Source organism: Ursus arctos, unplaced genomic scaffold (genome assembly GCF_023065955.2).
Source record: "Ursus arctos isolate Adak ecotype North America unplaced genomic scaffold, UrsArc2.0 scaffold_6, whole genome shotgun sequence".
Taxonomy (NCBI): Eukaryota; Metazoa; Chordata; class Mammalia; order Carnivora; family Ursidae; genus Ursus; species Ursus arctos.
The window spans coordinates 82,076,429-82,099,321 of NW_026623078.1; the positions used below are offsets into that span (position 1 = coordinate 82,076,429).

The 22,893-nt window shown below is 51.9% G+C and overlaps 1 protein-coding gene across 1 annotated transcript in view; it reads right to left on the reverse strand.

The window, feature by feature from the left end:
* FAM135B (family with sequence similarity 135 member B) overlaps nucleotides 1-22,893 on the reverse strand; it is a 177,864-nt gene that overhangs the window by 29,242 nt on the left and 125,729 nt on the right. Inside the window, exons 7-9 of the mRNA XM_026495372.3 lie at nucleotides 12,304-12,457; nucleotides 10,109-10,158; nucleotides 223-378 (exon numbers count right to left, since the gene is read on the reverse strand). Of these exons, the coding sequence (XP_026351157.2) occupies nucleotides 223-378; nucleotides 10,109-10,158; nucleotides 12,304-12,457 (360 nt within the window). The remainder of the gene's footprint in view (nucleotides 1-222; nucleotides 379-10,108; nucleotides 10,159-12,303; nucleotides 12,458-22,893) is intronic.

The following is a 22,893-nucleotide window of genomic DNA, read 5'->3' on the forward strand; positions in this document are numbered from 1 at the left end:
ACATGCCCCCTGCTGTCCTCTGGTAGCCCACGCAGGTATTTTACGCATGGCGGAGGCCAAAGTTTCAGAGGCCGAACCCGTTCATAGAGGCACTGAGAGCTCTCGGCGGAGCGACGGAAGTCAACCCCAATTCCTGTTCTGCCCAACGAACTAACTGCTGGAAAGCTCCCTCAAGGGACCACTGGTGTGTGATTAAAGATTTTCCACCACTTGACACCTTACCCTCAAGGTGTGATGCTCCTGGGTGAGATAAGAGGTCACCTGGGAGTGCAGAGTCACCGTGTCTAGGAACTGGGTCCACAGAGCCATCAGGTGGGAGGTGAGCCAGGCGAGGTCCTTACTTATCTGCTCAGCTATCTTCTCGGGATTGTTCAACATCTGCAGAGGCAAAATGGCGGTGGTGAAGGACCTCTTCCCTGTGAAGCCACTGCGGGCTTCCTCCTGACCTCCGCTGACTTCCCTGCTGTTAGCGAACCCCTCCTTCCTGTGGACTCTGTACCGCATTATACTCTGAGCTGAGTCCTCTACAATCGTGACAGTTTCTACTTCTTCAGGCTACTATTTGGCAGGTAGAACAGTAGGCATTTTGTGTGTGCTCCCCATTTCGTGCCCACCATTACCCCTTAGCAGAGTTACTGTGCATCATTTCACAGGAAAAATGCAAGGAGAATCAGAGGAATTCAGCAGCTCAGCCAAGGCCACACGGAGCTGGGATTCAGTGACACGGCTGTCTAACCACAGACCCACAGCACCACACCACTTTTCCATAGTAGGTGTTGAACACGCTTCCCAAGAGATGCTAACATCTTTATAACCTCAGAGCACCCAACTAGTTAGGAGATCTGCACAGGGTGTGTGCTCAACAGCCCTACCACCATCTTCCCGCCATCATCCCAAATAGCTGAAGGGGGGATCTTGGGTTGCCTTACCTACAACTTGAAGATGGCAGCCTAGAGAGGGCTTAGAGCCTTTAGAAGAACTTTGGATAGCTTTAGTTTAGAACTGGGAGGCCATTCGCTGGGCAGACTTAGGTTCTGGAGAGGGGAGAGGGGAGATCAGGTCTCGAAGGAGAGGCAGGGAGCCAGGTGTCAAAGCCTGACACTGAGGGGTAGGCCCCACCATTTACTCAACAAGCCCTCAAGGTGCGTCTTCCCTGTCCCAGGCATGTTTTGAATAAACAGGGATACAAAGATGAATAAAGGAGGGTGTCTGCAGGCAGGGAGCCTCACGGAGCAGAGGTGATAGGAAAGTGAGTTAACAATTGGGAGTAGCGGGGATCGCTCTGTCATGGAAGATGCATCAGGGACAGACAACAATAGCCATTTCAAGCCCATCTCTGCTCTCCTTCTCTGCCCGGTGCCTCAGTTTCTTCATCTGTAAAATGGGTATGCAAAGCAAATGGCCACTTACTGGATGTAATCACAACAGGAAAAATAAGTTCAAAGCCTTGCTTACAACAGTACAAATTCGTCTTGCTATTCTTGGACTCAAGGCTGATGCTAGAGAAGGCAGGTGGGCTGAACGAGGCCTTGATCTAAGAGGAAGAAGGAGGAGGAAGGAGGAACGTGGCACTCAGCAAGGTTCTTTAGTTCTTGGGTATTGGTATTTTATGATTAAGGACTGGTTGCCAGATATAGGGCATCAACCAAGTGGGGCATCTCCGAGCTGCTTCTTCCAAGAGGGCAGGTCAGTCTTTGGATGAATACACCAGCTCCAAAGCCCCAAAGTGGGAGAATGGCCCTACGTTCTTCTGATGGAAGGCTCACCTGCTGCCCTGGCTCTGTCGGGTGTCAGGGGTCAACCTGGGCCTGTCCACTCTTGGTTCAGCCCCACAATCTGTGGCCAAAGGTGTTCAGAGGCAGAAAACTGAGCAATGGGTTGAGGAGCGTGGGGGACACAGCCAGCCCCTGGAACACCTCTAGGCAGGAAAGAGGTTTTTGGGGTGGACCAGGACCTCCTCTTTGCCAGTTACCCTTGCTAATGAGCACCAAACACCTGCCTCAGCACTTGGCACCATGTTACCCCTGATGCCATGGCCTGTCTTACGTCTGGTGCCTTCCCTCCTGCCCAGCGCACGCCCTGCCCCAGCCACAGCACCTGCTCGCCGTGGCCCGGACGCCCCAGCTCCTTCCAAGCGCCAGGCCCCTTAGAAGGCCCTCTCCTTTCATCCCCCAGCCTCCCCTCCCCCTCTCTTCACCACCTGGGACATGTCTGCTCTCCACCAGGGCACAGCATAAAGAGCCAAGGCAGTCCTCCTTACTTCTGATGATACTTTAGAAATGTCTACTCTGCTCCAAGGGTAAGTCTAACCTCCCTGTCCTTGAAGTTGACTTGACCTTGCACACATCACTCTCAATGCACCGCTGGCCAGACACTGTTCCTACAACCCTCCTCTGCCTGCACCCTGAGCGATAGGCTTCTCTGTATTCCCAGTGACCACACGGTGCTGGACGAGTTGTGGGGATTGGGTAACTCTTTAGTGAAAAATCCGGTGACTCTGCATCAGTGAGAGGCCCCCTGGGCCTCAGTAACTGGACTTCCCTTACTGGGCTGCCTACTCTGGCCCCCACAGCTCTCCCACCACCCCCGCAGGGGGACCAGCAAACACAGCATGAATTCTGAGCTCAGCCGCTGGAGTGAAAAGGAGAAAAAGCAAAGGTACTCGTTGAATGTGTCTTTGGGAGAACGATTTTTTTCCCCTGGTTGATTACAGAAATGGCTCCAGATAAGGTTAAGGAAGCTTCTAATTAGGCCACAAGAGGACTCCTTGCCTCTCACAGACGCCTGGGCCTGTGTAATTACAGATGATAGGCATGGAGGGGCTTCGCACGCAGGACCAAGGAGAGGCCCTTCACACGAACCAGGACACAACCGGCCTGATGCTCTTTCAAATGAAGCTGCCTGGAGGTGCTCAGCCGCTCGCCTCTGCCACCCTTGCCACGCTTCTCATCCGGGCTCTAACCGTGCTCCTTTGTTCACTCCTGCCTGCCCCCCCCCCCCCCCGTTTATCAAGTGACTGTTATATGCGAGGGGTGTGCTGATTTCTGGGGAGCCACAGATAAATACAGCCAGTCCTGGAAGACACAGACGGCTCAGTGATAGCCATTTATTTAGAGACTCATAATACACCTACAATGTGCTATGAAAGATACATACTGAGTGCTGTCAAAGGATCACGGGGGCTTCCTGGAGGAGGCGATACCTGTACTGTGCTCTCAAGGTAAAGAAAAACCTCTATACATTCGCTGAACTAACCACGTTCCCTAACCCCCAGAGCCTTGCAGTTACAGAAGATAAACCTCTGTAACAAGGCCAGGTCCCTCTGGGTCCGTGGACCTCCACATTCGAGGGGAGGGGGCCTTGAGGGCACACTGGGCATTGGGGATGCTCAGCGGGCCGTGCAGCTTGGGGGGGGCTCACTGGGGAAGGGAAGCCAGGCTGAGGAGAGTCAGACTCTGGGCTCAGCCTCACGGCATGGCAGAGCAGGGCGTACCAGCTGCACGGACATCCCCTGGGAAAGTGTTCGAGGAGCAGAATCTCCTGCCCCGGCCCAGATGGAATCAGAACCTGTATTTTAACAAGATTGCCAGGTATTTCGTATGCATATTCAAGTCTGACAGATTCTAAAATTAGACAGAGATATGGGTGTCACTCAAAAGCGTTGCCTCTAGCGAGCTCTGGCACTTCCTGGCTACTCGAAACGATCAGAGCTGTGAGTTCCCTCCAGGGTTCTGTCCACAGGGGACTGTGGCTGGCCAGGGACGAAGTCACTGTGATCACAGGGGATAAGAACGCTCTACACTTTTAGTTTCCTCTGCTACGGAGGCTAAAGAAACCCACATGCCCAAACGTACACAGCAAGCAAGGATTCACGGAGAAGTCATGTAACATCCTTATCAGCGGGATCATTGTGCTGAGCCACATCACAAGATGTTTTCAGGCTTCAGCAAAATAATTTTAAAAACGCTCAGGCAAGGCAATTGACAAAAAAAAAATTTCACACAATTAAGTAAACAAAACAAGCAAAACCCCACCACCCCTACTGGTAGCTGTCCATTTATGCCTGATAACTAATTTTTAGCATTTCTTGCTAGGAAGGTACAGCTGGAGGAAAGACCATTCAGCAATTTAGGATCTCCTAGCAGTGTATGGGGGCAACCCAGACAGCATCTTTTCTACGACAGGAAACCCAGTCTTGCTGAATTTTGAAAGCAAATTGGCAGTTGCTTTCAGGGAGATAATCAGCGTGTGTTGAGCCTGTCTCTGGTACCAAAGCACGTGGCTGAGCTCCACTGGAACCCTCCTGTCCAAGTAGAGTGCACCAAGTTCCTTCCCTGATCAGACTGCACAGCGGGGACCTTTTCCTGTACTCCCACTCCCCTTTCCAGCCCAGCCCCCACCACGTGCTTCCTGTGCTCCATGCACTTGGCCCTGGTGCTTCTGCTCTGTGCATTCTCACTCTGCAAATGAGTGGCTGCGCCTTCCCTGCCACCTGACACACTTGGACCCCTTCATGGCCTGCCTCCCGGAGGGCCGGGCGCCTCTCGTCTTACAACCCCTGGTCAAGCCCTGACCCTACTGGCATCTTCTGAACAAGCCCCTTCCTCCTGAGGCTGCTAGTCCTGGGAACGTGTCTCTATTGTATTCCCAAAAGAGAGCACAGTGGCCAGCATACAGTAGGTGCTTAATGCATGTTTATAGGATTCACTTGGAATAAAGGTACATGCATATTGCCCCATGACTACAGAACTCTATGTTTTCAAGTTCTTTTAAATCACGGAAATGCTTCCAGGCCTACCCCCCGCCCCTCCCCGTCCATCCCCTTTGATGGAGGTTCCCTACCTGGCGTGGCTGGCCACTAGGTGGCGATGTCCTGCCTCTCAATGCTTGGTGGGCATTGAGTGCCCTTTGGGGGTGTTGGGGAGGGGACTCTGTTTCGTTCACTGTGGGCATTAGGGCAGCTCTTTAGCAAACAAAAGAGTGGGCTGAAGCCCACCCCCACTCCTGGTTCCTTCCTCATCACCCGGGGGTATCCCTGCATAGGTGGGCTAACTTAATTGCTGGGTACAAAATTAAGCTTGCAGCAACGCAATCACTCAAAACCAGGGGCAGTATCCCTGCAGCCTGGGGCCAGTGCCAGAGGAGGAAGGCGACCCGCTCCTTGGCTTTTCATGAGATGTATCAGATAGACTCACCGCCCCCTGAGTTCTCACCTGAGCCACTGCAGGGACCAGATGCATCAAAACAGCTGCCCCCCCCCCAGTGTCCCTCAGTGGTTCAGAGGCTTTAAGGAAGCCACCCTTCAGAGTCTACTGTGGCAAAATGAATGGGGACATATCTATGTGTCCCCCTGTGTTTTCAGGGCTGCTGGAGGCAGTGCCCGGTGTCTCAAACGTGGGAGCCAGAATCCAGCACGCGGAAGCTGGCATTGTCACTGCTTTGGCTGTAAACCCAATTAGCCACCCTTTCCTGCCTTAAGACGCACAGTCCCCCTCCACACAGCCCCCAGCAAGCTCATCAGTCTCCTGCATGGCTCCCTGTCACCTGGGGGTTAGTCCAAGCTCTGCACCGTGCAGGGCACGCAGGCTCCCCCTCAGAGCCTCAGTGCCCCCCAGCCTCCCCTTCCAGGAGCCCCGCTCACTGATGCACGTGCACTGCCTTGCCCCGGGCACTCCCCCAGCCTCGCCTCCATTGCCTGGACTGTGCTCTTACCGGAAGCTGTGAGGCTTTCTCCCACACAGCCTCCCCTCTGGGATCCACTAGCTCCTGCCTCCCCACAGATAGTGACACATTCTCCTGGGGTCCCACAGCCACGCGCGCGTCTGTGTCCACATCTGCAGCCCCCACCGGCCTGTGGGGCGCACTGGGACAGGGTCAACGAGGGACAGTGGTACTGTGTGCACGTGTGAGCTCACTTCACCCTCAGAACGACCCTCCACACGTGGGAAACCAGCCACGCAGACGGGACATGGCCTGTCCAAAGTGGACAGCCAGCCCGCACCCTCCGGATGGCACTGCACGGCCCACACAGCAGCGGACTCTGACCATTGCTCCTCCTCGACGCACAATGGCACAGCAACGCCCAGGGCTTGGTTGGGTCGGTGAACGAGCACGCCAACTCCCGCCTCCTCCTGCAGATCAGCCAGCAGCCTTGGGGTGATGACAGCTGCTCTGGGGTCACTGGCTTCCTCACCTTGGGTACCACGTAGCGTTCTTGTGATTCATTAGTGCATTCGTTCATTCCAGGAACGAACCCTTCTAGGCACTGGAGGGTCGAGAGTGAACGAGTCACCCCCTTCGGCTGTGTGCCCCCATGGGAAGGGGGTCTCTAGTGAGTCCCCGGGGCCTAACACAGAGCCTGGTGAGGCGTGGGGACTCACAAAATGTTTGCCGAAATGAATCAAATCTCTAAGGTAGTTCCCACGGAAACACTGACCATTCGTGGTCGTGAAGACAAGAGCAACACGGCCTTTTAACCATATTCCCCGCAGGGCACATGTGGCACCGGAAACTGCTTTATGGCCAGGGAAGTGACAAGCCAGAAGGCAGTGATAATTGTACCAAACACGGCAGGTAGCATTTTCTCCGTTCACTGCCCTGCAGGGCTGGATGCAGAGACTTCACAGATTCCACCTGTGTTCTCTGCAAAGGATGACTCTGCTTCCCCGGATGGATCCTGGTGGGGAGAGAGGACCCCGGCGTTGCAGCGCCCAGCGCCCGACCCTGTTCGGCCAGTGCTGTGACTCTGAGCAAACAACCCACCCTTTGTGAGCTGAGCCCTGATTCTTCATCCGCTGAGAGCAAGAGGATCTCTCCCTCCGTAGAACGGCTGTATACGTTACATGAGGAAATGCACAGCAGGCACAGAGAAATAACAGCCAGCAGCTAGCCAGGGTGCGACCTACTGGCTCAGAGAAAAAGAGCTTAATAAAAAATGAGCCATTTTACCCCACTTTACCGATAAGAACACCAAGGTCCATAAAGTTTAAGCAACTTGTCTAAAGTTGCATGGTGAGTAGGTAAGCAATTCAAAGCCACATCTCCTTGGTTCTGATGGGACCGCTTTTGGAACATGTCTTGATTCCCCATCACTTCCGTGGTCCCCCAACCCACCCACCACCGAGTGAGGTCTAAGAAGAAACAGGGAGCAGCCCCTGCCCGGCCCTGAGGAGTGAGCACAGCAGGACACCGAGGCAGTGGGCTGGGCGCTGTGCAGTCTGGCAGTGTGCGCCCCGTCTCCCTCCACCGCTCACTGGGTGCCCCGGCCAAGCGGGTCCAGGAAGCCAAAGTCTCAGTGGTTGTGGGGAGGCCAGAAGAGTCTACCCGACAAGCCCTTACTCTGCGGCTGGCCCAGAGCGCGGGCCGGATCCATGCTGGCTGTCCTTGCTCGTGGAGGTGGGGTGCTCCGGCAGAAGCACCGCGGGCTAGCTCGTCTTCCTGGGCTTCAGACGAGAAGCTTCTGGGAATCTGAGAGAAAGCGGCACAGCACCAGCAGAGAACCCACAGGGCACCCCATCTCTGGCTGTTCATCACCCTGGGAGCGGCGGAAAGATGGTGGGTGTGGTGAGTAACAGCTACTAACAGCTGGCGTTCTTGAAACTGCTAAAACTCAGTTTTCCATAACTTACAGATGGCAACAGTGTCTCGTTGGGATGCTGGGCGGTGTCCAGGCTGGGAGGGATGGGGCCTGGCGGGCCAGCCCCGGAGGGCAGGCCAGCTCTGCACCGCAGACCCGGGAGCCCTGAGCCGGGCACTCACAGGGTCCTCTCGTGAGCTCTCTCCTGGTCCCCTCACAACAGCCACGACACACAGGTGAGAAATCCGAGGCCCATCAAGATGCTGAATCGCACATCCGGGATCACGCAGCTGATGTGCAGAGGGCTGGAGCCCGGACTTGGACCTGCAAAGCCTGCGGGCTTTTCCAAGGCGTCGCTGCCCTGGGTGCCTTCCTGGGCAGAAGGGGGAGCTGTGGTCCCTGGAGTCTTCGGCCTCCTGGTCAGCTTAGCCAGCCCCCTGGTGCACTGCCTTCACCGCCTCCGGGTTTGGGGAGTGGACGCTCCAAGCCCTGGCATCCAAGCCCTCTGTCAGCCTCCTGTTTCCCTTCCACGCTCTCTAAACTCTCTAAACGGACTTCTTGTGCCCCTCCCGTGTTCCCACCTTTATCAGGAGCAGAGCCTGTGATGTGACTCCTTGATGATCCCACCCTTTCTTCAGGGCTCACTCAAAGGGCCCCTCCGCCCCAGACTCGCCCCCACCCCAGCGCCCAGCACGTGCTCTGCACTCCACCTTCCCAGCGGGCTGCCGTCTGTCCACGGTAACGCTGAGTTTCACTGATTTTATAACCTGCTCTAAAGCAGGGGTTCTCAGCCCTGGCTGCACAGTATGCTCATCTGGGGACCTTCTTCTTTCTACGTTTTTTTCTTCCAGTTTTATTGAGATATAATATTACTGACATATAACATTATGTACGTTTAAGGGGCACAACATAATGATTTGATAAATGTATCTATTGTGAATGATCACCGCAATAACATTCATTAACACACCCATCATGCCCCTTAAACTTAAAATGTTTTCCTTGTGATGAGGACTGTTAAGATCTATACTTAGTCACTTTCAAATAGCACAGTGTTGTTAACTTTAGTCCCCACACTGCATGGTCTATTCCCAGAACTTACTCAACTTATAACTGGAAGTTCGTACCTTTTGACCACCTTCACCCATCTCCCCGTCCTCTGGCAACCACCAATCTGCCCTCAGTGCCTATGAGTTAGGTTTTTGTTTGTTTTACATTCACATGTAAGTGAGATCATCTGTTAACTTGTCTTTATTACAAGCAGCACAATGCCCTCAAGATTCATTCACGTTGTTGCAAATGGCAGGATTTCCTTCTTCTTACGGCTAAATAGTATTCCACTATACAGAGACACCATGTTTTCTTTATCCACTCGTCCGTAAGTGGACATCCAGGTTGTTCCCAAGCCTTGGCAATTGTGAATAACGCCACAGTGAACACAGGGATGCAGACATCTCTTCGAGATAGTGGTCCCATGTCCTTGATACATACTCAGTAGTGAAATCGTTGGAGCACAGGGTGGTCGTATTTTGAAATGTCTGGGGAGCCTCCGTCCTGTCTTCTGCAGTGACTGCTCTGGTTTCCATTCCCGCCAACGGTGCCCAAGAATTCCCTTTCCCCCACATCCTCGCCAGCACCTGACATCTCCCGTCTTTCCGATAACAGGCACTCTAACAGGTGTGAGGTGGTATCTCCCTGCGGTTTTGATCAAGCTGGGGAGTTTTTCGGAACACAAATGGCTGAGCTCCACTCCCCAATACTCTGTCTCACCTGGTTTAGATGAGACCCAGGCAAAGGTACATCTTAGAAGTCCCAAATGTGTTTCCCCTGTGCAGCAGGAGTTGAAAACACTGGTGTGAGAGACGGCGATGTCACTTCGCAATTCGACAGTCCTCTGAGTCCAGCTGAGACCAGTCCAGCACTGATGAGCTGCCAACCGGTTTCCATCTTGATTTGCCTCTCACTATAAACAGACGACGTGCAGTACCCACCCAGACCATCCACACAATGGGAGGGGAAAGTGTTCCAGACACTGCAGGTAACAGCAGCATGCATTCGCCTAGTGTCTACTAAGCACGTTTGCTTCATAGATGCTCGATGAATTTCTGGAAGATGCACACTACTCTTCCCATCATCAGCATCATCACCCTGCTAGCCCCCTGCCCTGGCGGAGGCCATCTGGGCACAGGTGCAAGGTCTCCATCGCCCTCCAGGAGAAGCACATGGCTGGTAGTCAATACATTTTGTTAAATGGAGGAGTAATAGACAAACATAGCATCAGCTCCAGGGACAGAGACCTGTGAACCTGTTTATTTTTTTCAAAACATCTCGCAGAGAGCTAGACATACAAAAGGGGTCTAGTGGACACTTAATAACAGAGAATAACAAAGAATGGCAGAGTATCTCTTCAGTTTCAGGTCTAGCTTATACACGCTGTGCTTTCATCTCTGATTTCTACATCCAGCCAGGACCTGTGTTGGTCCTGTATCACACAACTGCCTTTTGGGCCCGCAGGGCTGGTTTTCTAATTACCTGTAGCTCTGAGCACAGCTGAGAGAGCGTTTCCTCAACAGCAAGGGACTCTAGGAAGAAAAAAAAGATGCACGGTAAAATGGACACACGCTGAAATGTTGTGGTTGTGAAGTGCATAAAACGTATGTTTAAGTTGGCATTAAAGTCACAGAAAGAAACACAACTCCCGAGGACTCTCCTTTCTATTCTAACTTCCTAAGGGGGTCATATTTATAAAAAAAGGTAAGCCTCATCTGGAACCATGTGACCCCACACTAGACAAAGGTCCATATCATCTCATGGGTGCTTTTCTGAGGGGCAGAAGGCCTCCACGTTCACACAGCACTTTGTGTGGTTCAAAGGGGTCCCATATTCTTTTAGGCTTTTGCAGGTATGTGTACGTGGGCGTGCACACACCTGCACATACGTGTGTGACACGTGTGGGACATGGATTTGAAGCTCCATCATGCAGGTGAACGCAGGGGAGCAGAGAGAAGCGGAGTGGCAGAGCTGAGCTCAGCCCCACTGACTGCAACACTCACCACCATCCCAACCCACAGAGGAGCCCGTGCTCTCGGCTCTTACCAGCAGGAACCTCCGGCCTCTGGCCACCTGGGATTCAATGTTCGCAGTTCTGCCTATCTTTGAACTCTCCCCCAGTCCCATGGTAGTACGGCCCGTGGTTTGCACTTGGCCGTGGCACAGTTCTACTTAAAACGTTGCTGCCCACGTGAGTGGGAGCAGTCCCTCAGCGTCTCTGGATCCGCACCGATGGCCTGAGGAGCCCGTGACGGCCCCCCAGCACCTTCGTCAGCTCTCTGAGTCCCACCAGCCACAGTGGACTTCTGTCATACTGATCGTGGCTCTGTTCGTGGCTTCTGGCACATAACAGATGCTCCGTAAAAGTACGATCATAAACGAATGAGCAAATACATTCAGTGTCTTTGGGTGAAACAAGCTAAAGCCAGAAGTCAACTAACACTGCACAGTCTCCATTTTCCCCGAGCAATGTAAGCGGGCTCAGATTCCGTGCGTGTCTTTATTGTGTGCATAACATTGGAACCTGAAAAAAAATGCAGCTTCACTATTGCATGATTCAAAGAGTAGTGCCTGACTTGTCCGGGTGTTAGAGCTGCTGAGGCCAGATGGGAAGACGGCAGGACAATTCATCAACAGCATTGCACCTACTCCTTCACCCTACCTGCCAGGCGCTGTGCACGAGGGACCTGAGGGGGCTCTGCTCACAAACACCCCACATCGAGCGGGGAAGAGAAACACGCAAATAAATCATTGTCATGTGGTGTGTCCAGCACAGGAATGGACATCGTACGAGGCCCTAAATCCTGTCAAAGCCATGGCTGTCCCAGTAGGTGAGGTCTGGGGGTGTGGGTGGGGAAGCTGAGGTACCCCAGCAGGACTGTGCTTAAGCCTGAACCAGGCTAAGGACCTGGCCTCGGTTCTGGAAGCAAAGGGGCCCCTGTAGAAGGCTGTGAGCAGAGTAACACCGTGTCGCCTGCTGTAAATTGTGGGGTGACATAAGGGACGCTGCCCCAAGAGTCAGTGCAGAGCTCTGTGCTCTTGTCTTGGTTCTGCCATGCATTGCTGTGCGGCCCTGAGCAGTCACTGCCCTCTCTGAGCTTCAGTTCCAACACCTGTCAGCAAAGAGGGATTCAGGCCCAATGATCTCCATGATGTCTGATGATGTATACAAAGCAATTCATCCCCAGAAAACCAGAGATGATGGCTGTAGAGAGGTTTCTATAATCATGCAGATTAAAATCTACCTACCTACCTACCTACCTATCTATAATATGTATAAAAGATATATACAAGTATATATTTATGTATATATGTGTATATACATATTCTTTTGGGGGTTGTTTTCCACTCTTGTCAGTTGCAATCCTGTAACTACTTTCCCTTCCAAGCAACTTGACATTGTGTACGACAGTGGCAGACGCGTAGCAGGTGTTCAGTAAATGCCTGCTGGGTGAATGAACGCATGAGTGTATGGGCCTCGGGGTGCTCCTGCCTTTTCTTGCTGTATAAGCATACCCGAAACTCTCTCGTGCTAGAACGAGGTAACGCACAGAAAACATACCTGGATGGCACCTGTCACTGTGACGCTGACGGAATCGCAAGCTTTCTCAAGCCTGGCCCCCAATGGGGCAGTTGGGCCGCTGGCTTGAGGCGTTACCCCGGGCCCAGCCCCTTACCCAGCTCCATGTGCGGCAGCTCCGGGATGTCCGTCAGGATGCCCAGGAAGTAGGCGCGGAGTCCCCGGTAGGCGTGTAGGAGCAGGAAACACAGCTCCCGGTGCCACCGGTGTGCGTGCTGCATGCAGGTCTCGGACGGCACGTAGAAGCTCCCCTGCAGGTGGGACAGACACAGATGCTAAGGGCCACCCCACGGCCGGCTCAGGGAAGAGCTGCGCAGGGGTTCGCAATCCCGGGGAAGAGTTTCAGTCCTTCCCCCACCTCTCTGTGTGGGAAAAACACTGCAACCTGCCGAGCCTCTATCTTATGTGTTCACGTTAAAATAATAACAATAGCAATATTGGAGTAATAATAACAACGAGGAGGAGGAGGATGGCACTGACCTGGAAGGTCTGGGACAACCCCAGGGGACCCACTCACAAGCCCTCGTTCCCTGGCCGCTGCACGGCGCACCATAGAAGATGGGGACACGCAGGAGGGTCTCCTTTCGCAGGGAGAGGAGGAGTTTGTAGAGACGCTCGTGGGAGGTGGGTGAGTGGGACGTAATGCCGAGAGGAGGGAGGATGTGCTGCTGGAAGATGTGAGGTTAGATACTCAGGGCCGGCAGTGCCTTTGGCGAGAGACTGGACACGAGGGTACAGCATCAGGTGCTCTGTATGCTGTCATTTGCTTGCAGACGTCGGGCGCGTTAAGTGGGTACGATGACCCAAACGTGGTTTGGCAATGAGGAAAAGGTGGCCAAGCCCACCGTGTACCTGGAGACCTAGACATGGTGGGAGGAAGATACAATGTCTTGGGGTGAATTTCAGGAGGGACTGGTTTTGGGGGCAGAGAAAGGAAACCCCCAGGGGGCAGAGAAAGGAAACCTCCTCTGCCTGGGCAGCAGAGGAGGGTGTTGGTGCCGGGCTGGAGAATTCCATGGACGCGAGACCTGCCTGTCCATCTACTGCTCGTGCAGCCGTGAGGGGAGGAAGCAACTGGCTCTTCATGATCCCGCACTGCTCTGCCTGTCCGGCTGTAGGAAACGCCACACGGGGAGCTGGTAGAATTCCCTGCCGTGGGTCTCGTGAGCTGGTGATGTGGCAGTCTCCTGCCTCACTGGTGTCCTTGCTTGTTGCCATCGGAGAGGGCTGAGTTGGTCCACGGGGGCAGGACAGGTCTGATCGGGGTCAATGGCCATCTGCACGTCATCTGCAGTCCCAGCGGTGCCATAAAGGTGGACGATCATGGGTGTGTTGTACTTGAGCTAATCACGGCGTCATGATGGGTGGGTCACCCAGGGTGCTACACATCGGGAAAGCAGGATGAGGGTGTCACCTAGCTCTGAGACGGTCATGAGTCAGGTCCCTAGGAAGAAGCCTCGGAGACAGAGCCGTGCCTGCAGGAGACGGTGGGTGTGCTGTCGGGAGCAAGTCTGTGGGAGAGTCGGATGGGCAGAGGGAGGAGTGACACTGCACGGTCCTGCAGCCCAACAGAGACCCTGGTCCGTCCCACGGGGAGCTCCGGAGCCACAGGGCCGGGTGGCCTTGCAGGCGAGGCCAGGTCTCTGCACCCAAGTACTGACCATTACTGAGGGTGCGTTACCCCTGGAGGAGGTAACCTGGGCCAGCAGCACTCTCAGAGCAATCTCCAGAAAGAGGCTTAGCCGATTGCTGTTGGTACCAACATCCTCGGCAGTGTGAGGAAATGACTGACTCGGGCCAGAGAAGGGGATAAGGGCCATGCACCACCGCATCCCCTGGAGAGACCCTCATCAGACCCTCTGCTCCCCGGGGACGCCACCGAAACCTGCATTCCGAGGCCACCAGGTCCCTTTTGATTTGAACTTATGAGAGACATTCAGTGAGGTCTGCAATCAAAGACTTTTCCATTCCATAAGCAGAAAATTCAGTCAGCTAGGCACTCAAGGTAATCCATTTATTCCCATTTCTTATCCTTCCTCATATGTTAGGAACAGAAGTCAGCACAGTTGTAGAAAGACGAGCAGGGCTTGTGCATTGCAGGGTGTGTGGGGGACTCCCCGAGCTACGGAGCGAGAAGGAACCCACTGTTCACGAAGCATCTACGTGCTCCCATACCTTGACGTCACCGGGAGCAGATGCTCTAATTCCGACTTTCAAAATGAGAATAGGCATACGGTAAAAATCTCAGTATTACCAAAGGAAACACAATACAAAGTGCCTCATTCCCCAGGTCCAATAATTTCTTGTGGATCCTTCTAGAATACGGCCATATGCATGTGTGCATACATGTTTTATGTGCATTTAATATATGAATACGTGTCCTGGACACACACACAGACACACGCACAAGTTGGAAAACGCTTTGGACGGTTCTTTGTTCCCTGCTTTTATCACTTAATCATACCTCAAAAGTTCCTTCTGATTAGATCAAATAATATGTGGCAGGAACTCCAATTTCTGTTTCATAGATCAAAGGCTGTGGGTCAAAGAATCAAATGACTTGTACAAGGTCACCCTGCTTTGCCCGCAGAAGAAGTGATTCTCCAGTTCAGGTGCTAAGTGGGGGCAGTCCCTCCCAGTGTGCACAGGGGCCCTGGAGACCGTGCCTGGCGGAGGACAGATGTTGCAGCAGGCCGGCCTGCTTTGACTGATGCATTAATCTGAATCGTGCAATGCCTCCCATAGCCGTGACTAAGCAGAAATGAAAGCAGACAGGGGATTAACACAGGCATCAGATCCAGGAGCTCGGAGCCCACAATCTGATTGCTTCGAGCAGCCCTGAGCGTCCCGTTTCCTGGCCCTGCCACCTGCTCGCAACTGAATTTTCTTGTCACCAATGCCTCCAATGGAAAATGCTTCAGGACCTATTGCAGGCAAGGGATCTCTGAAGTCTAATATGAACTTTGACTTTTTAAAACCAGATGTGATGAGCCCTGGGTGTTACACGCGACTGAGAAATTATTGAACACTGCATCTGAAACTTATGATATACTCTTAGCTGGCTAGCTGAACTTAAATAAAACAATAAAAAAATAAAACTAGATACCAATATCCTATGGATTTTTGTCAAGAGACACATAAGTAATCTCGGGGGAATCTTCATAAATCTGATTCAATATGCCTACTGAGATCATAGGAAGTCAAAATGGTAACCCACAGAGAAATCCTGAAAAAAGATGCATGGCTTGAGATCATTATCAACAAAACAAATCTTGTTCCCTATAAAAGCGTTGACAGTGTTAAGTTTCTGAAAGTGAGCCAGCTGCTGCAGAATCCCCTTAGCCTCCCCCTTTCCCCGACCCAGGGCCTGCGGAGCCGGCGTGGAAGAGCCCACACACCTCCACGGGCCTTGCATGGAATGGACCGAAAAGCACAATCTCCCCGCACCAAGAAAGGAGGCCCAGGCTGGAACGGCAGCCCTCAATGACACCCAGGCCTCACACATGCTCTTGAACTCACAGTACGAGGCCCCAGGCCAGGCCCAGCCCACCACAGGCACACAGGGGATGTAAGGAGGGTGCCTGCTAACCAAGCACGACTATTCTGGTAGAAGGCAGACTTGGGCGACAGCCCAGGGTAAGGTCAGTGGGCACGACCAGATACACCCATCGTGGCCTCCAGGATCGTGTCTACGGATTATGCGGCTCAAACATCAACAGTGATCCACTTAGAAACCTGAACAAAATGGATTGTAACGCCGCTTGAAGCTCCTAGGGAGCTCTGCTGGGACATGGTTGGATGAGAACCCAGAATCCGGAGGCTAATAGGATCAGCCACTCACTAACAGTGTGCCTGGGCTAGCCCCCCATCCTCTGGAGTGTCCGTTTCCGACGGGAAGTGGGGAGAGTAATAAAGCCAAAGTGCCCACGGGAGTGTCTGGGTTATAGTCAGTCCTTACTAGGTGTTAGGAAGGTTTGCTTTTTACTCCATTCATTACCTAACAGAGAACGCAAGCTTGCCCTCAACTCTGACCTTCCTGTGAATGAAGGTCACATCGGGTCGCATCTACATCTGCAGATCTAACCCCCGCCCGGGGCTGTAGATCTCTACTCCGGAGTGCTGGCTGGCAGGCTGCCCGTTGTCCAAGAGGCATCTTAAAAGGAGCTAACTGCTGTCGCCCTGACCCAATCCTTCTCTTCCCTCTGGTCATCCCTAGTGGACCCATTTGGCCCCACATCCATGACAGCTGTGACACTCTCCCAGACTCCAGATCTCTTTCTCACCTCAGAATCTCTAAGAAAGTCTTGAAGGCTCTGCCTCCAGCATGCTCTTGCTTCTGCCCTAGTTTGAGTCGCATTGCTTACTTTAATTATTAAAGCATCCTTCTAAAGGGTCTCACCAGGCTGGTCTTACCTTCCATGCGTAGACCTAGCATGTGCAAGTTAGTTTATAGCATTGCCCGCTGTCTACAAGATAAAGTTCGAATTCCTGAGCATGGCATTCAAAGCCTGGCGTCCCCACATTTCCAGTCCTCAGCTCCCTCTCGCTCCACAAATGAATTCCAGCTGCTTTTCTCCATTAAAGGACCTGTCCCTGGCTGCCTGAAACTCACCATCAAGACCTCCTCTCCTCTGTGAAGCTGCTCCATCCTCTCCCTCCTCCTATGTCCTGCACGCACCTCCTCAGACCACCATGATCGCTCCAACCTCCCTGAACACCCTGAGGCTAGAATAGAAGCAATCTGTCATTTCTCCTTGAACTGAAACAGCACATAGAAATTCTACGATTGAAGAAAGAATCAATGAATGAATGAGCTGTAGCATCCCCTGGGGGGGGGGGAGGTCTTTCGGACACAAGACAACACGGGCCTGGATTGAAGATCCAAATCACTGTCACCTCCCCCTTCTTAGAACCGCGGGTTTTCATACATTGTGGGCACTGGGATTGGGACTGGGATTTGCTCCATGCCACAAAATTGTGCTACGGAACGTTACGCTCTATATAAACACATTTATGTTTTATGTGAGATACACACACAATCTGATATTTATCTGGCACATGATAAGCACTGATAACTTTTCATTTAATACAAACACCCCCGTGAAAGTTAAGACACATTTTCATACAGAAATATCAGTACATCTTCGGCGTTACAATTGTGGGAGAACGCATAAATGGAATTGGGTTTTAATATTCTGGATGTTTATTTGAAATAAGAATGCGAGCTCTATCAGACCTCGCCATCTAGACTCCTATTAATAGTAGCCACTGTTCAGTACATGCCTGCTGTGTGCCTGGATCCCTCCTCTCGGTAGTTCAGGGGGGTTTTCATTACTATCTTATTTTTAATCAATGAGGAAACTACGATAGCTTTAATAAGCAGCTGACGTTATTATCTGACCCTTTTCCACGCCAGGCATTGTTTCAGTGCTCTACGTATGTTAATCATTTAATTCTTATGCCAACCCTATAAAATAAGTACAATTGTGCCCCCCCATCTTGTAGCCTGGGAGACTGAACCCCAGAGTGGTGACTGGTCTGCAGGTCTGATGGCAAACAGCGGATCAGCAGTTTAGACACAGGCTGGGCAGGAATCCTCACAGCACTGAGCTTACTCTGCGGACGGAGCTGGAGGGGCTTTACATAGTATTAGCCTGTGTTTCCACGTCCAGGATGCAGAAGAGTGAAGCCTCTAACCCCAGTTAGGGCCCAGGTTAACAAAGGAACCCCACTCTGTACATTCCAAAGGGAACTGAAACCCCCTTGGGCGAGCCTTCACTTTGCAACTAGCTAGCTGGGATCCGGGAAAACAGTTTCATCTTTCTTTTCTTTCATCTGGTTGACCCCAGCCCGCTGCCATCCCGGGGACAGCGCCTGATTTTGTGCCCGCACACACGGGGCTGCGGTGGCCAGCTGTGGGCGGGACACCAAGTGTCTCTTCCCAAAAATAGCTGAACTATAGAAATCACAGATGATTTCACATCAATACGACTTGATCTAAGTTGCCCCAACTGTCCTCTTCCTGGCAGCCTGCACGGTTCCTGGAGCAGGAGAGAAGGGAGCAGGTGGGCATGGGGGTTGGCGAGGGGGTGGAGGCTACATTCCCTGGTCTAGGTTACGTTCCCATCCGGCCACGTCTCCATTCTACTTCACGTGCCTGCTGCCTGCCCTCTACCCACGGGTCGTGCCAGCACCAAAGGGTCCACAAGTGACCACCGAGTGACCACAGAAAGAGCTCTGTGCGGCTCTGGCTTGCTGTTTCTTTCCCTCCGTAAGTTTGCTGTCCCCACTGCTCCCCTCCTGGGAATCGGGGACAGAATAGAATTCATCTACGCCCAGCTACCTTCACATAGGGGGCAATGTATCCATGCGGGGGACTGAAACAACAGTTAGAAGAGAGGAAGCACCCCCATCGTGAGGCTGAGTAGCTGCCAGAGCTCTCTGAAGGGCCATCATGGGGAGCAGTCGCCCAGGGTCCCAGCGAGGGGGTCTAGAGACGTGTGTGTGCGTGACAACACTGTTGCTCCCCTCTTGCTATCTTTTCAACGTGCAGGGACTCCCATTAGCATGACACCCCAGCTCCTCTCTGCCCATTTGCTGGGCACCTGGTGAGTCGGGGATAAAAAACTGGGCTGTTTCTTGTCCTTTCTCTTGATAGCAAGTCCTCCCTGGGAGGCACCTGTCTCCGTCCCCTTGGCCCTGGGGGAGGCCTGGCAGAGGCGCTCAGCAGGGAGGCCCGCATCTATCCAGCACTGACCAGGTAAGTAGTTCCCTCCAGAGTTCAAGATCCGGGAGCCCCCGTGATCAAAGATGTAAGCTAAGCGATCTCCTCTTAGTTTGATCTCCAGTTTGTCCAATTGTCTTACTTTCCGATTGGTTCAGTGCTCAGGTGGAGAGAAGGCATCACGTTTCCGTCCCCCTCACCCCCGACGGCAGATCTGATCTCCGAGGATGGGGTCCCTGGAGCTCGCCCTGTCCCGCTGTGGACATCATACCGCCTGGTGCTCGGGACCGGAGCGAGCCCACAAGGAGAGCTGCTCGGTGTTGGGCACAGGGCTTCAGAAGGCCAGTGGCCATTGTTTTCATTCCCGATTCCTAAATATTATCTTCTCTCTTGTGTTTAAACAGCAATTTTTAAAAGATACCATTTTGATTCAGCTTGTGCCAACATCACCTTGATGTATATTTCCTTTTACTTGTAATTTGTGGGGGCAAAGCAACAGAATCCCATACACATTCGGTAGACTTGGAATTACAGGAATGACCTGGGGCCCCGGGGTCATGTCTGACCTTTGTTACTCCCCCAGCTCTAACACCTTGTGCAGGGACTTAGCTGTCCTCACGGGGCAAGAGTGAGGGTGAAGGGGGGTAGTTCTCGACCTTCCACAGAGCACAACAGACATGCAGCCTTAGTCTGACGGTTATTACAGGTAAGAATTTCCTAAGAATCCTTCTGCTGATGTATCTCATGGCATTTCCTTTGGTAAACTGGTCAATTCCTGTATTACCAAGAGATTTTAGAACTGTTCAGAACTTTAAAAGGTAATAATTCATTAGTAATTAAATAAGTTGATATATTGACCCGGAATAAGTCATTACCGTCTTCTAAGTTACCTTAACGCCTATGATGTGTTTCGGATGAATGAATATATATTGCTGCTATTGATTCATTTGACTTCAGAGAACTACATTTTCACATGATAAGTATTATGATTGAGAGTCTCATTGGTTTTCTTTATATTCTTCACCTAGTCAGTGGGGTCAGCCCAACTCCATGTATCATCATCATCCCAGTTACTCTGTATTTGGTGCTTCCTGGGTGCCCGTCCCTGTGCTATAAACATTTGAGCTCCAGGGACGCCTGGGTGCCTCAGTCGGTTAAGTGTCTGCCTTCAGCTTGGGTCATGATCCCAGATTCCTGAGATCAAGCCCTATGTCAGGCTGCCCGCTCAGCAGGGAGTCTGCTTCTCCCTCTCCCTCTGCCCCTCCCCTGCTTCTACTCACTCTCTGTCTCTGTCAAATAAATAAATAAAATCTTTGAAAACAAATACATTTAAAAAAACAAACATTTGAGCTCCAGAGATTAGCATGCACTGCCCCACCTTGGGGAACACATCCTCCAGTCAGAGGGACCAGGGACACAGACACATCATTGCAAGTAGGTGTCACACCAGGAGAAACCGCAGGATACTCATTGTGTGGGCAGATGTGAGCAGAGAAGGCTTCCTAGAACAGGTGTTGCTGCAGCTGAATCTTGAAGGGTTAGGCAAGCAGAAAAGGGATGAGAGAGGGCATGTCAAACTTGGGAACCACCATAAACAAAGATACAGAGTGAACAAATAAAGTGCAGGGAGCTAGATTTTGTGCTATGCTGTTAAGGCACATAAGTCCAAGATAGAAAAGCAGGACATGGTGGGAGATGGACAGTTGGGATCTGGTCATGCAGGGTCAGGCATACCATGTCCATCAAAACACAATTCTCAGGAACCCAGAGACGCATAAGAAAGGTGCAATATGTGTGCCAGTGCGCTCATCAAAGGGGAAGGGGAAGGCATGTGCTGGGGCTCTCTTCCAGGATGCTGGCTTCTCCCTAGCTGCTGCTTCTGGTCCTCCAAACCTTCAGGGAAGTTGAAATCAGAATGTAAACTTATAAAAGTGGAATGAGCCCAGAGAGATTAAGTAAATAGCCCATGACCCCATAATTACTAAGAGACAAATCCAGGGTTCCAAAACAGCATAGCCGTGCTCTCTTAGACCACAGGGCACTATTACGAATTCACCAGAATCAAAGTCTTCCCAACTGAGGGCAAGACAGTGAGAACAGGGGTAACGGCCATCAGAACTGCTGGATTAATTATGCATGTGTGTGGAGGGTCGACTGGTTTTTACTCCCATCCCCAAGAGGCCAGTTCCAAGACCATAAACTCCAACATATCTGCAGGATCAGCGAGCTGTCAGTCTCAGTGGGACATGACAACTATTGTAACTGTTTCTACTTTGGAAGCTGGAGTTGGAGTGGTTCACTATGTTCTCTTCAAGGTGTAAAATTCTATGCTTTTGTGATTTTAATTATGAAAGGTATTAAAATCCTTCCACTAACACCGGGACAGACACAGACTCAGCATCTGTAATTACTCTCCTACAGGGAGCTATGAGGTCTCTCCTGTGGATTTGGTCCTTGTCTCTCTTCCTGGTACATCTGGCGAGCTCTTTCTATGTGGCTCATTCTGTAGGGAGCCTGGAAAGTAGACCAGACAAACCAGCACGGAACGTGGATTCTGGGATCTGATAGCAAACATACAAACGCCCATGTGTCTCCTCACAAGCCTCCTTATCTGGGGCGCACAGAGCACCCAGACTCGTGTCCAGGAGTGAGGTGGGGGAAGCAACAGTGAGTTGTCTGTCTCAAAGTTGGATGTTCGGTACAGGGCATGGCTATCGCTTGAATGGGGTGAGTCTGATCCGCGAGCCCACACTCCTAACCACTGCCAACTCCTGCCTCCCTATAGAAGGGCCTTCTCTTGGTCCCTGCTGAAACAGATAAGTCTGTTCTGAGAGATTTTTAAGGCAAATGGGAGACCACTGTATCAATATTACCATATTAGAATGTTTATGTCTATAGGAAACCAGCTCAAAGCAAGTATGGCTTTCACGGGAACGATCATGGCAATAGTAGGAACCAGAACAAGAGTATTTGCATAAGATATTGTAGTTTATCTAGGGCTTTTAAATCAACCCTGTAAGGTACAGTGCAACAGAAGCCTCGGTCTAGGGATGAGGAGGCACACTGGTGGATCTGTCGGACATAGGGTCAGGAATGCAGTTTCCTATGAAAAACAAACTAAGGGCTTCAGAGGGGAGGGGGTGGGGGATCGGGATAGGCCGGTGATGGGTAGTAAGGAGGGCACATATTGCATGGTGCACTGGGTGTTATACGCAAATAATGAATCATGGAAAACATTACATCAAAAACTAAGGATATACTGTATGGTGACTAACATAACATAATAAAAAATTATAAAATGAAAAAAAAAGAAATTGTCAAAATTAAGAGACCAAAAATAATCTGAACACAGTTTAAGTGAAACTTGGATCACATCTCTGGCCATGTTGCAAGCTAGCAGTGCTGTGCGGCTCTACTGCTTGCATTTGCCTCGGGTTCAAGACGAAGCTATTCAACGTAAGGCCAACAACACGACCGCAGTGACACTGCATTGCGACATGTCTTAATCGAGGCTGGGGCATCTGACTTGTCGTCCACGCTGGTCTGCATCTATCGAAGGCTTGTTACTTGGTGGCCCTCTGTCAGGTAAGGGGAGCACCTTCTATGGGGTAGAGACCCACTGGGTATTTGTGATCCTTTCCTGACTCTTCTATAAAAAAGGCAATTACTGCCAAGCACTGTGGTGAGGACCAGCTAAGACAGGTCACGGAAGCAGGGTGCTCAGAAGAGCCCCTGATGAAGAACAGGCACCTGGCAAAGAACAGATCACTGCATTCTGGGAACACACAAGAGGTGCGGGCCCGCCAGGCTGCAGGGGTGGCAGGAGAGACGACAGAGTCCTGAAGGGCAGAGTGAGGACGCCGGCCCTGATACCAGCCACCATCCTATGCACACGCTGCCTCGCTGTTCTCTGAGCCGAGGCGATCGAGGCATAGAAAGAGGAAGTAAGAGGGGACTGGAGCC